Here is a 15249-nt window from a genome sequence, read left to right on the forward strand (position 1 = left end):
CACTAGAGCACCTAAAAGGCAAACCGCAGTCTTCCTCGAGGAGGTCGTTTTGTCCACCTCCACTGACTGTGAACGTCGTGAGGGCCCTCACAGAGATGTGTCTCTGTGAAAGTGCCTAGTATGTAAGCAGCCTCAAACCTTTGTTAAAAGAAATTTTTAATAAAAAATGTAGATAACTGCTGTCAAGAAGAGTTTGAGAAAGATCTCATCTCCATGACAGGAATAAACTAAATAAAACCATAAGGCCTCTTCTAGGTTCCAATCCAATATGATGCTTAATATGTTCTCCAAGCCAAGTAAGAGCTTGGGTATCAGTGAGTGAAAAGCGCAGGGGTAGAGGAGAAAGTTCTTCCATAACTCAGTACAGTGGGGCAGGAAATGACCTGAGCTATGCTCTAGAAAAAAGTACACATTCAGAAGTTGGTGGGTGAATGAGAATCAGATCCATTTCCTATTTAGTCAGAGAGGTGAGCATGGAAATTTGTACTTTAACCCCCTGGGGACACAGGAAAGAGGATGGTGGTTTGAGCTTGGATGAATGAGCACCTGGATGAATGTAAGGGCAGCTCTGGCAGAATGTAGAGGAGGACCAGGCAGAACCTGGGTCACAAAATGACAAAGAGGTCAGAGTGTGACGGGCGGACAGGCAGGAATGGAGACCTTCACCAGCAAGGCAAGTGTAAGCTTGGTGTCTGAAAGTGTGAGGGAACTAACAGCTCAGAGTGTCTACTGCAGGGTCGGAACGAGAGGGCAAAAATGTTCTATGTAACCCAGTTGTATAACAATCACCAAAGAACCTAAAACAATGAAGGGAGGACTTACAAAACAGGGAAAAGAGGATTTTAGTTCCAACTTTGCCTGAACAGAGATTTTAATAAAGGTAGAAACTGAGAGAAAATATAATTCCCTTAAAAAGCAAATAAATGATGATGGACTCAGAGGCTGCGAAGGAGGAAAAAACAACATAGATAAGGTGAGTGAATTGATATGTGATTCAAGCTGAAGATTGATTACTCTGAGGTTTAATTTGGAGAGTTAGTACTAGATGGATAATCCAGGGAAAATCAGTTTACTCACTTGAAAAATGTTGATAATAGTACCTAGGTCAAATGAAGATGAGAATTAAATGTGATAATAAATATAAGCATTGCTCACAGGGCCTAGCACTCAGTAAGCACCAATAAATGTTCACTGTTTTCACTGGGCAATGAAACAGTATTTGTTGAACGAACAGGGAGGTTGTACTCCTGCACAGAAAGGTCACTCATGAGGGAAGAAGATTCAATCCCAGCTCTGTTACTTTCCAGCTGTGTCATTTTAAGTCTATTTCTTCATCACAGAATGATGAGATACTACCTACTTTATTGGGATTCTATGAACATTAAATAAGATAAGGTGTATAAAATGCGTACTACAGCATTCTATAATCCACATGGTCCTGTACTAGAAGGTCAATAAATATCAGTGAGTTCCACCATGTGCAGATGGTATCTAAATTCATGGTTTAAAAAAAATGACAAGAGGGTAAGGGAGGGGGAAGATGAAAATTAGACTTTGGGTGGAGAGCACAGAATGCAGTCTCCAGATAATGTGTTACAGAACTGTACACTTGAAATTTATCTGCCAATGCTACCCCAACAGATTTAATTTTTTAATAACATATCCATAAAAGCAAGCTCATCAGGGAAAGGGAAAACAATGCCAAGGCAAGGGAACATGTGGTACAAGAAGAGGTCCTGGGGGAAATGTAAGTATTTATATGGTACAGAATATATATGTATATAGGGGTGTGTGTGTGTGTGTGTGTGTGTGTATACATATATATGGAGTACAAAAGAATGCCTCACAAAGAACATATATGCATGACCCATGGACACAGACAATGGTGTGGGAATTGCCTGGGAGTTGGGAGGAGTGCAGGTGGGTAAAGGGGGGAAAACTGGGACAATTTCTACTAATTAACAATAGTTTCTAGTTCTTATATTATGAAATTTGGCAAACACTTTCATAATTCACTTTGATAAACTTTTTGATAAACTTACTTTTTTGATAAAGTAAAGGTACTAGTTACACCATCATATGGAGGTCAACTTCATCTTCTCAAGCAAAATACCACGTTTTAAATTTATATGTAAATTATAGCGTATATTCTATATGGCATAAATATATACATTTATATGAATAAATATCACTTTTTAATTTAATCTCATACAGCAGCCTTACAGTCCCTTTGAGCATTTCAGATGTCTTTCTTTAGACTGTCTCTAGTGTTATTATGACTTTGCTTAGATTTAGTATTCTAAATAGTGACGCTATGTAGACAAGATTGTAGTTAGTATTAGGTAAAATAAGAGAAGATGCATACGTCAGAGGGCTGATTGTTGCTTTCCTGCTTGGCTAGTGTGATGGGGAAACAAAATGACCGATTTAGACCCACTTCCAATACAGTGTTCATCTTCAAGTTATTGAGCGTCTATGACTCTCGGGGACTTCTACACACATGGAAATAACAATGTCTGCCAGGCCTATCTCCCAGGGTTGCTGTGAAGTTCACGGTAAAACTGGAAAGCAAAATACAAAGGCAAGGTTGTCTTCCTTGTTCTTTGCTGCTTTCTAGCCCCTTGGGACTTTTGTTAAGGCAATAGGTACGCTTGCTCCATATAAAGCCATTTTACTGTAAGCTGAAAAATAAAAAAATCAATTGCTTTAGCACTTAGCACTGAAAAAGATAATTTCTACAGGTGCTATCATATTAATTACATAATATATTAAATTCATTTTAATTGTGATAAAAAACACACGAAATTTACCACCTTAGCCATTTTTCAGTGTGCAGTTCCCTAGTGTTAAGTACACTCACATCGTTGTGTAACCAGTCTCCAGAACTCTTCTTCTTGTAAAACTGAAACTCTGCACCCAAACAACAACTCCCGGTCTCCTCCGCCCACCCCAGCCCTTTGCAACCCCGACTACTTTCTGTTTCTATGATTTTAACGACTGTACAGACCTCATGTAAGTGGAATTAATCAGTTTTTGTCTTTTTGTGACTGGCTTATTTCACTTAGCATACTGTCCTCAAGGTTCATTTACACTGTAGCATGCATCAAAAGTTCCTTCCTTGGTAAGTCTGGATAATATTCCATTGTATGTATATACCATATCTTCTTTATCCATCCATCCATCACTGGACATTTGGGTTGCTTTCACCTCCTGGCTATCACGAATAATGCTGCTATGAATTTGAGTGTGGAAAAATACAGGAAATTCTTTAATACATATCTTGTGCCTAAGTTTTCATTTGATAAACAAATAAAAATGAAAACAGAGAAGCTTACTCTTGATTATTCCAGTTCAAAATCACAAATGCATTTATGTGACTACATCTAAAAGTAACTGATTCATTCCTTCAATGACCTAATACATTTGCATTTCAAATTCCAAGACTTATAATTAAAATATAATACAAGTAAAATGCCACATTAAGGTATTTGTTTAAGAATGGCAACATTTTATGAAGAAAAATACACAGCAAAAGGTTTTCTAAATTAACCTTTTAGTTAAGGAACATACTCAACCAGAGCCATTTAGTTTCTTTGCTTTCTCCATATTCAAAGACCTACATATTTTTAGGAATTTTACAAAAATTTTAAACCACACTTCCAAATTTAAATTAGAAATGCAGAAGAAAAAGTGCTTATAATTGAAAATCTTTCATAATGATGGATGATAAAATTTTACACTTTTATAGAAAAAATTTAAAGGTAAAGTTTAAACTATAGAAACCACTGCTTTAGGAGATATTATGAAGATTCAATAAAGTGGCCTTAAAAGATCATGTAGTTTCAGCTCTCTCACCGTACAGGTAGAAATATGAGGCCCAAAGAATCATAAATAACTTGCCCAAGACCATGTAACAAGCCATCCTCAGCAGTTACATATTACATAATAAATGTAATGTATAATTGTATACATTATATGTGTAACATATAATGAACTTATTCTTTAATGTTATTGTTACTACTTTTGACAAAACAGTTAACTCCTGGTTATACACGGACTAACTAGATACTTAATCAGATACAGTCTTATCGCAGTGCTGTGTGCTGCAACAATGCTATGTCACAGCAGGAGCTTAAATATCTGTATCCTTTTGTTTTTCTATTCCTTTACCTGCTCCTTATGGAGCATATAAGAGAAAGTAAAAAAGACTAAATATAAATCTGTTACTTTTACTATTTGGCAGCACTGATAACTGTTTTGTTGGAAAGATTGTAATTATTACACAGAATGAGGTTTTGAATTATTGATCAATGTTTGTTTATCTGAAATTGCTTCATGTATTTAAAGAATTTTTTTTAAGTTACACCTCCATCCATCCATGCTGTCTGGAGAGCATTATGCTAAGTGAAACAAGCCAGGAGGTGAAAAACAAATACCATATGATCTCAGCTATAAGTGGAACCTAATCAACAAAACAAATAAGCAAGCAAAATACAACCAGAGACTTTGAAATAAAGAACAATCTGATATTAATCAGAAAGGAGGAGGGAGAGGGATAATGGTAGGGGGCATCAAGGAACATGTATAAAGGACACATGGACAAAGTCAAAGGGGGTAGGTTTGAGGGTGGGAGGTGGGGATGGGGGTGTGGTGGGGTGAAAATGGAGACAACTGTACTTGAACAACAATAAAAAGAAAAAAAAGTTACACCTATAACCAGAATTTTAGAGCTGGGTGAGACCTTAGAGATTACTTAATTCAACTTTCTCTATTTACAGGTAAACAAAGTTGAGGTTGGAAAAGAAAATGGACTTGCCCAAACTCTCAAAGCTAATTAGCAGGAGATCCAGGACTAAAGCGTAGGTCATCTAAATCCTGTCTGGTGTACTTTCCATTGTTTATTCCATGCTGCCCTCCTCACTTCCCCACACTACACAATGCTGCATAGGCAATGAAAAGGGAAGAATTATGTCTGATTTTATATCTCTTGAAAGTAACTGTTTTGTGCTAATAAATGATTTAGTGGTTTGATTCCTTCATTAAATTTAGTCGACATTAATTCAATCTTTGACTAACATGACAAAAATCATTTAAAAATGTTTTCTGTGATTTAGTGTGATCCAAAACCTTATTAGTGTTTAGCAACCAGAATATCTCACTTTCTGAAATCATGCTTGACTAAGGGGGTCATCTGCTCAAACCATATGAAGTCAACATGTGTCACTCCCTAGCATCAGGGAGAAAAGTACAAAGAAGTGAAAAGGTAAATAATAATGGTTTAAACAGTTCAAGACAACAGACTCACAGAAAGAATGGTAAGAGGAGGTACATGAGTAATTGCTAAAGGCAATGGGATCACATGAAGCAATGAAGGTCCCAGGGTACCATGGCCAAGAAAGGCTTTATAAAGAAGGGAAACTGTGCTGGGTCCTGGTGAAAGGACGTCTGTAGAGGTAGACTTGGAAGGGGCAGCTGGGCATGCACACATTTTACTCAATGGTGAGCTATCCAAGCTGGCTAGAGCTGTAGGGCTGTGGGCAGGGAAATACCAACTAACTACGTTAGAAAGACAATTTGGAAACTGGTTTTGAAAGGCTATGTATTTCCTCCCTTCTCTTTTTCTAAAAGTCCATACCCATGTGATTGTTTTTATATTTTTTATATGTTTTATTTAAATCATTTTTTATTGTTATTCTATTACAGTTGTCCAATTTTTCCCCTTCTGCCCTCCTCCACCACCTCATCCCCAGTCGGTGAGGACAAATACCATATGATCTCACCTATAAGAGGAATTGAATGAACAAAATAGAACCACGTGATTTTTAAAAATATATTCTAATACATTCTCCTTCCAAGGAAAAATAAAACAATAGTACCTTGATTTGTTAAAGATAAATGTCCTGAGAATGAAAAGGAAAAAAAAGAGCCATCTCCACAAGGAGAAAATACAGATTCTGTTACACAACTCTTCCCTGTGTGCTCATATATATTTAATCCAAAATAAGTAACTCAAAATAATATATGATTCAAATCCAAAATAATATGTAATAATAATAAATCATTTACTAATGACAGTATCATATGACTTGAGAAGAAATAAAACAAATTGAATTTTAAAAGAATGACTAACTTCTTTGTGGCTCTTAAGATCACAGAAGCATTGTCTGATAATTATCTGTGTAATTCTTAAAACCTTTTCTCTCTCAGCCAAAGAAACTAACTGTATAAAACTGTGTCCTGGCACCAGTTTTAGAATCGGCATTGTTTTACTCTTACAATTCCATCTGTGATGAGATTTCTACTATATGATGATGGCGAAACAGATAAGAGCATCAGCCACTGAAGTCCAGGACTCTGCCACCTAAACCAGGCTCTGGTGAAGGAAAAAACAACAGGAACCAACTAACCTAACTAACAAAGAAAAAACCCCAGAAAACCCTAAAATGGCGTGGACCTCTTAAAAGCTTCAGGTTGGTTATCAGAGAAGAACAATTCTAGAACCTCATGGAAAACACTGACCAAGGGAGATCCCATGTTAGGAACTGGTAATACTACACTTACTTGTCTTTAATCAGCTGCCTAGAAGTTGCAATGCCTTTTCTCCGAGAAGCACTGAAAATGGTGACTGGGTTCCCAAACTAATCCAAAACAAAAACAAAACCTACTTTTGACAATAACAAATAAAAATGTGTACATTAACTGTGATAAATAAAAATAAAATGAATGTAAATATACTGCACAATGTTTAAGACACATGCTGCTTTGAGGGCTAGCAATCTCTGGAACAGACCTGCTCTTAGCCCAGCTTATTCGAGTTGAGTTAAAGGTCCCCTCCCACAAGCCCCCAGTTTCAGCAAACCAGATGACTCACTGGCCCTTAAGCTTGCCGCCAGTTTCCGAGTACTCTCCAAAGTACCCACATATTCTAAAACAGCTTGAATTTGTTTGTCACAACTAAGACTGTAGTAGAGGTAGAAGGAGAGATGAGAAGAGTAGAGAAGGACTTTTCTAACCTTCCCTAGGCCCGGGCAGGCCTGGCTGATAGATCACACTGACCTCAGACCACGGCCTTGACCCTCTAGACTTGTAAGCTGCAGGAGGGCAATTAATGATCGAGTGTTCTCATTCTCTCCCCAGAGCCCAGTACTGTGCCTGCACATGGCAAGTCATGTGGACAGATGAATGATTATTTAAGCCTACCCTCCAAACTTCACCATCATTCTTCCTCCTCCTCTACCATTCATCTCCCTCTCCCTTCTGCCCCTTCCAAAGTGAATGTAAGGACCCAGCAAGGCTGGCCTTTTATACCCTAACTTAAACTCCCAAGTAGACACAAATTTTTCATCAAAATGTTGGATACTATATCTGCAAAAGGAGAGCAATGACAACCCCCACACACACATACACATACACATACATACATACTCCATGAACAATGACTGTTTAAAAACAGGAATTCAAAAAGAAATACAGTGATTCATGAGACATTTGGTCTTATTGTGGGAAGGCTGATTATTAACTCTCCAGATGTTTTTATGCCAAATGTCATTACACAAAAGGCCACTAATAAGCATTTCTTAAAATAATGAATGAACAATGGATGATGTAGATAATTTGGGTTGTTATAGATTGGGGAATATTTAGGTTCATCAGTTTACATCTCTTGATTAGATATTCACTTTGAGTCTTGGATACCAGTCCTAATAATTTTAATATACTCATAAGTAAAAGAACGGAAAAAATAAACACGCTGACATCAGAGTACCTACCTACTCTCATACCACCAACCGGTGCAAAGTCCCACATCACTCTATACTTCTTATATAAACCAAGATTAATTTACTTGTTTAAAATATTTAAAAAGATAATAGTATATGGAAGTAAAAACATTTTTGTTGTTTTTTTAAAAGTAAAATTCTTTCAAAGTTTCAATTCAATGTGCAAAGTGTCAATCATATAGTAAAAGTAACATTTTCTGTGTTGATACACTATGGACCATATGCTGTATTTGCTAGATATGTGCTGTTGAAAAGCCCAGTTTTTATACATTGCTTTGGACATGTTTTATTAAATAGCACCATTTGATGAAATAGCTCAAAAATAGTATTTTTGCAGAAACTGTTTGCCCTAAGACAAAAGTATCTTGGATCATTGAATATATTCTACCGATCTGTATTATTCCTATTATAACAGTACCAAGTAGATACAGGTTATTTACACTTAGGTAGAAACATCAGTGGTGAAAAATACTTAGTGAAGTAACAGAACAGAAAGACAGAAGCATATAACCAGTTCTGGGGATGAAGGCACTCAAGGCACAGAGCTCACTCATTTCTTCTCTCCCTGAATAATCTGGGTCCTTTCACAACAATCACCACTATTTCTCAAGACCATCTTTCTCTCCACCCATTTTTATTGCCCCCCTTCCCAAACATCTGACTCATCAACTTTTTCTTCAGCCTCATCTAATAGGCTTGAAACTCCTTCGCCCAGATTTTCATAAAATTACAGTGAGAAGATATCCTCTTGGAATTGGATCAGTGATAATGAGTCAAAGAAAAGGTTTCTGGAGAGCATAGAAGGGAGGAGATGAGGCAGTGAAAGGAAATGGAACACCACAGGCTTCGTGTCTATTCTGCCTGAATCTGAAAAATACTGCTCCTTACACAGCAGCAGGGCAGAACAGGCTACATCCCACTAAGCATCTAACGTAGTTAAGAAATACCATCTATCTACACTAGGTAGCTGATTACAGAAAGCAAGGAAGCAGTCTCAGGTTTCGTAAGTGGATAGCCAGGGAATGGGTGAACACCTTTCCTCTGACCTGCTAGTGGGAGATCACTTGGTCCCAGTGGCCACTCTGACTTCTCAGTCTCAGCAACAATATTATTTTATGTCTTCATATATGCAAGTAGCAGGCTTTCACATAAGGCAACTGCAAAAATTCCCTACTTCATTTGTGATGTTTTTTACACAAACATCATTAGGAAGGAATTAACCACCATTCAAAGGTATATTCTATCTTTGCTCTCAATTCTCTCTGAGACTCAAGAGGTGGGAAGGAAATGACAGACAGGAATGAGAACTCCTGGGTGTGGCTCTGGCTATATGGAGATTGGAGGACCTTGACAATGTGTGAACTCTAAAGCATGCAGAGTGCAATTACCTGCCAGAGCCCTTCTCTGATGTTTGGCTCTGCACAGTTGTGTAATGGGAAACCTTGATGCAATGTTTAAATAACCAAAATCACTTCAGAGATGAAGGGAAACATATAGATATATGCATTTCCCAGGTTATGTAGGTACAGCATAACTTCAGTGTAACAATACACAGAAGGAAGACTTAAAAAGGAAAAACTCCATTAAAAGCTCTTTTAACTATTTTTCTATTGCAATGGCTAATTAAATAGCTTACTTCTCTGTGTCAAACTTAAGAATTTATGAAAAAACACAATTTTCATAAGAAGTTAAAGCCACATCAATGTCAAAGAATCGTTTGTCTAACCCAGAAATAATTATAGCAACACATTTTCTCCACAGCATATATCCCATGCATTGTACTGTATTCATGCTGTAACTACTATCCCATTTACTCTAACGAATACAAAAACTACAGGAATATATTATAATTTCTAGGAAGGCAGAGTCACAACGTGCAAGGTTAATTTCCTCCCCTGCTGGGATGCAGGGTAATACTGCAAGTACTAAAAAAACTTAAATCAAAAGATCATTTCTAAAATCCTGTTAACTTTTATTTCAAAAGTTTTAAATGCCTTAAAACCAAAAGCAACTGAAACAACTGGATAAAATAAACGGGGAAATGTGAAAATAACATCACAATAGCTTCTGCTAGAAAAGCAGAAGGGACCATATAGAAATCAACCAAGGGGCAATACGGTCAAATAAACACTAACAACCATAGGAAAAAGTTTGCTGATTTAAGAAAACTGTATGTGTATGTAGGCTTCTAGGACAACCTCTAGGTGCTGCTGTAGAGACCCCTGTCGTAAAGACCTTTCTTTCCCGGTGTTTTAGCCTCGCCTCCCCCTGACTGCACTGCACTGCGCCAAGCCATTACAGACAATCACTTCAAACGTAACTGCTGTCAAAGAGCCTCACAAACTAACATTCTTCAAGGCTCAAGGAACCAAACAACGGCTTTTTGCTTCTATTTCCAAATTATGTTATATGAGCTAGACAAAATATCAGCAGGTTAGCAGGTTGTGTCAAAGCAACCAGGAGACCAAAGAAGCAAACGAGACAGCCGTCGCTGGAGTTCAGCGCCCCGACCCCCGCCCGAGCCATCTCTCCACACGGAATATTACTAAATGTTAAAAGCAATCCTGTGCATAATTTAGAACTGTCATATGAGATCTGGAGATGTGGGAACATAGGCTAGGGAGGTTCCTGCGACGAGCTCTCAGCAGCACAGACTCCACCTGATAATGTCAGCTCATGCATCTGAGAAACAGATGAGAGATGGTGGCAGCTCAGAGGCAAACCGGGCGAGCGTGTGTGTCTGTGTGCGCGGGGGGTGTGTGGGGGGGAGGCCGTAACGTTCGGAGCAGATTAACCAGAGCCCCGCTGCGGTCCCCGCGCCCGGCACCTCCTCTGATCCACAGGATCCCAACAGCCGCAGGGGGCTGGGGTCGCCCGCACGCCCGGGCAAGGACGGGGAAGCCAGCGGCTTTACCTGTGATGGACCAAGTCCAGCGGTAGAACTCCATCGTGTCGTTGAGCGCCGTGGACACCACATTCAGGACACTGCCCTGCTCGGAGTCCAGGAGCCCCATTGCGGCGGAGAGCAGGAGCTGGCGGCGGCGGGAGGAGAAAGCCGAGACCCCGCGGGAAGGCAGACTTCGGGCAACGGCCGAGGGAGGGAGCGAGCGTAAGCAGGGATTCCTCCAACGGCGGCGGCCCGGGTGCGTCTTCTCCTCCTGCTCGGGGCGCCGCGGCAGCGGGGATGCGGCAGCAGGGATGCGGCGGCTGCGGCGGCGGCTACGGGCCGGGCGGAGAAGGCACGGTCTTGGCTCTCAGGAAGAGGAGGGGGAGCTCCTGCCGTGAGCGCCGAGCGCTGCACCCGTCTGCCGCCACCTGCTGCGGCCGCTCCAATCTCCTTGGCTGGCGTCACGTGGGCGCGCGCGGGGCGGAGGGGCCTGAGCGCCCCTCCTCCCGCCCTCGCGCTCGCGGATTCTAGCGTTGGGATGCTGCGGCGGGGGGGGGGGGGCGGCCGGGCCGCGCAGGCGCGTGCCGCTCCGCCCCTGCCTCCTGGTCCTGGTCCTGGTCCCGGGCCCTTCCCAGGTCCCCACCTTCCTCTGCGACGATACCAGGGCTTCTACCCCGCCTCCCGCCCCGGCATCGGGCCGGCGGAGGAGTACCCGCCGTCCCACGGGTGACCTTGCATCCGCCCTGGACACATCTTAGGAAACACGAGGGGGAAGAATGGGCGTTTTGTGCAGAAGGATGAGGTTAGCGAGGTGCGTTCGTCCTTACCTGTCACTCACTTCGACTTTTCTTGGGTTCTCTTTTTTTCACCCCTGTCAGCACATGCTTGCCACCAGAGAAAGGGAAATGCACAAGTTATCCCTCTAAATTCGTGAAGCTACAGTGATGGAGAATGGACTTAGGGGTCTACCCATTAACAAATTAATAAATACAGTGCAGAATCTGCGTGTGTGGATGGACTACTTGAGTTAATACGCGAATGTTCTGCCACGGGTCGGCGCCCCTAAGCCCCATCCCCGCCCTGTTTTCAAAGGTCAACTGTAATTTGAATGAATGCTTGCACGAGTTCTGTAGAGCCTTTTAATATACATGGAATAATCAAAGAGATATAATCGTGCTAAATTAGGCCATTAGAAGTTCAGAGAAGAAGGAGGGCAAAAAGGGGCCTACCTTATGATTAGAGAGGTCAGTTTGGACCTTAAGAAAATGAGGTGAATCTAAAAGGACAATCTAGGCAAACAAGGAAAAAGTAATTTTTTTAAAATCTGTTTAGGTAATTAGATGGGAGGCAACAGGATAATCTACCGTTGAAAAGTAGCAAAAATACACCCATAAAATTAATAATTTGATAGTTTCTGACATCAAACAAGACCTTTAAGAACAGTCCAATCATCTTTTCACCTACTTGTTATTTAAACATGTCACCTACTTTTTGTTTAACATTTTCTCTAATTGTTATTTTAGGATGCTCCATTTAAAGGCCACTGAGTCAAGTGTGTGATTGCTTTTGTTTTTTTGGCACTGTTAAAGTAATGTGAATATTTTCTTTCATGTTTACTTGATTTACTTTCCAGTTGACCCAGTTATATATTATTTGACTTTATTTTATATTGGAACCATCTTAGAGGATAAGAATTATTTTTGGTTCCACATTGAGGACCTAATTCAGTGCTGTAAGGAATAATATTTATGATGATATAAAAATTATAACACACTTTTTTCAGAACTGTTACAAGTGGGAAGAGCTTTAAAGTGAGAGAGTAGACATAATTAAAAGTAACTGATTTATTTTATCATTTAAGAAACCACAGTTTTCATTATATATTCTAATCTTGAAATTAACCAAATAGAATATAATTTATCAAATATATTTACCAGATTAAAGTTTTTTGGATTGAAATTATGGTTTCTCAAGTCTCAGCCCCAAAGTTATGTGTATCAGATTCTAGTAGCTATATAGAAAATCCACCCAAGTCTCCACATTTGGAGAGATGGTGAAGATCAATGACGTATTCATGTACTTTGATGATCTAGCAAAGTTCAGATTAGTTTGAACTTTATGTAGTAAATTGACTACTACTTCTATTTTGTGAAATCCTGAATGTTTTTAATGAAAAACAGATCCCACCCTCACCCTCATGCACACACACAAAACTTCAGCGTCTTGTTTAATAAATACAAAAATTTTAAAACAGGTTCTTTTATAATGGAAGTCAATGTAAGTCCCGCTATTCACTAGGGGGCGCCTGTCACGTATAAGAAAATCCTAGACAAGTGATGAAAAAAAGTGTCAAGAGTGGCACGCACATCCTACACCCTACCTGGAAGAGTAGTATGTTTATTAGCATTGATGACATATAAAAACATAACCTAAGAACTAGAGCCCTAGAACTTACCCACTCTGGAGCCTTATTACCCAGCCTGGAGACTAATAGCGCAGTATTCAGTTCACACGTCGTTTAGAAATACTGAAGCCTACCTAGTCTGTTTGTGCAAGTGGAAGGAGCCCTGCATGTCCACTCACCTGGAGTTACAGCCATCTAACCAAGACACCATGACAGAACAAAATCAAATATAAGCATCCATAGTATCTGCAAAACTTTTGAGAACAGAGTTCTTTGCTGTGGATTGACTGGAAGTGAGACACAGCTATCTACAAAAATCAAGGGAGATGATATGATCATAATAAAAAATGACTTTATATAAAATAGCAAAAAAAATTAAATGCTTTACAGTCCATACAGAATTAACAACATGAACTATCCGTTTTTTCCTAGTGTCTTCACCTTCCTATGTTTCAATATTGTTAGCAACCTGTGCTTTTAAAGACAGAGGAACATAGGACCCTGTTGAGTTAGAAGTGAACGAAACAGTCTGATATAAAAGAACTGTAGAAAGACCCTAAATCTTACAAAGTAAAATTTGCTAAGTGGATAATATTGCAGAAAATGGAGAAAATCACTGATAATACTAACTGCTGTCTATTAGTTCCAGTGTTTTGTTTTATTCCCCTCACCACTCTTCCCTGACTCCACAAAGATAAGGGAAATATGTAGAACCCATGATTTAGGTTCTTAACTAATTTGGAATTACAATCTTTGTCTTAAGCCATCTTACTTCTCAATTTTTAAAAGATGTTTATTATTTGTTACCTTGTATATAATTATTTTTATTACATCAGATGGATATAGATTCTTCTGATAATCATGAATGTTGAAAAAGGAACAGACAATACAATGAAATGAAAATCCCCATAATCTCATCTTTTATTCTTTAAAAAAATTTTTTATTGTTATTCTATTACAGTTGTCCCAATTTTTTCCCCTTTGCCCTCCATCACCCAGCCCACCCCCTGATCCCAGTATTGACTAATCCCAACACTGTTGTCCATGTCCATGGGTCATTCATACATGTTGACTAGTCCCTTCTCCCTATTTCCACCATTATCCCCCTCCCCCCTCCCCTCTGGCAACTGTCAGTCTCTTCCATGTTTCCATGCCTCTGGTTTTATTTTGCTTGTTAGTTTATTTTGTGCATTAGATTACTCTTATAAGTGAGATCATATGGTATTTGTCTTTCATCTCCTGGCCTATTTCACTTAGCATAATGCTCTCCAGTTCCACCCATGCCGTCGCAAAAGGTAGGAGCTCCTTCTTTCTTCTGCTGTGTAGTATTCTGTTGTGTAAATATACAACAGTTTTTTGATCCACTCATTTACTGATGGGCACTTAGGCTGTTTCTAGCACTTGGCTATTGTAAATAGTGCTGCTATGAACATAGGGGTACATAGGTTCTTTTGAATTGGTGTTTTGGGATACTGAGGGTATAATCCCAGCAGTGGAATCACTGGGTCAAAAGGTAGATTCATTTTTAATTTTTTGAGGAAATTCCATACTGTTTTCCACAGTGGCTGCACCAGTCTCCGTTCCCACCAACAGTGCTCTAGGGTCCCTTTTCTCCACAGCCTCACCAGCATGTGTTTGCTGATTTATTAATGATGGCGATTCTGTCAGGTGTGAGGTGATATCTCATTGTGGTTTGAATTTGCACCTCTCTGATGGCTAGTGATGTTGAGCATCTCTTCATATGTCTATGGGCCCTCTGTATGTCTTCCTTGGAGAAGTGTCTATTCAGGTCCTTTGCCCATTTTTTAATTGGATTGTTTATCTTCCTGATGTTGAGTCATATGAGTTCTTTATATATTTTAGAGATTAAACTCTTGTCCCATATATCATTGACCTATATGTTCTCCCATACAGTCTGTTCCCTTTTCATTTTGATGACAGTTTCTTTAGCCATGCGGAAGCTTTTTAATTTGATATAGTCCCATTTGTTTATTTTTTCCTTTATTTCCCTTGCCCTGGGAGATATACTGGCAAAAATACACTAACCTTCCAAAAAAGAAAGACACCCAGTCCCAGATGGTTTTATTGGTAAATTCTACCAAACATTTAAGGAGGAATAATACCAATTCTCTACAATCTCCTCCAGAAAATACAATCAGAGGGAAAACTTTCTAACGCAT

The 15249-nt window shown here is 39.4% G+C and overlaps 1 protein-coding gene across 1 annotated transcript in view; it reads right to left on the reverse strand.

Moving 5' to 3' along the window:
• The window catches only part of ELOVL4 (ELOVL fatty acid elongase 4), a 32725-nt gene extending 21647 nt beyond the window's left edge, over positions 1–11078 (reverse strand). The window contains exon 1 of the mRNA XM_024576657.4: positions 10693–11078. Coding sequence (XP_024432425.1) covers positions 10693–10792 — 100 coding nt within the window. The 5' untranslated portion in view covers positions 10793–11078. The remainder of the gene's footprint in view (positions 1–10692) is intronic.
• Positions 11079–15249: the final 4171 nt, after the last annotated feature.

This window comes from Desmodus rotundus, chromosome 11, assembly GCF_022682495.2.
Source record: "Desmodus rotundus isolate HL8 chromosome 11, HLdesRot8A.1, whole genome shotgun sequence".
Lineage (NCBI taxonomy): Eukaryota > Metazoa > Chordata > Mammalia > Chiroptera > Phyllostomidae > Desmodus > Desmodus rotundus.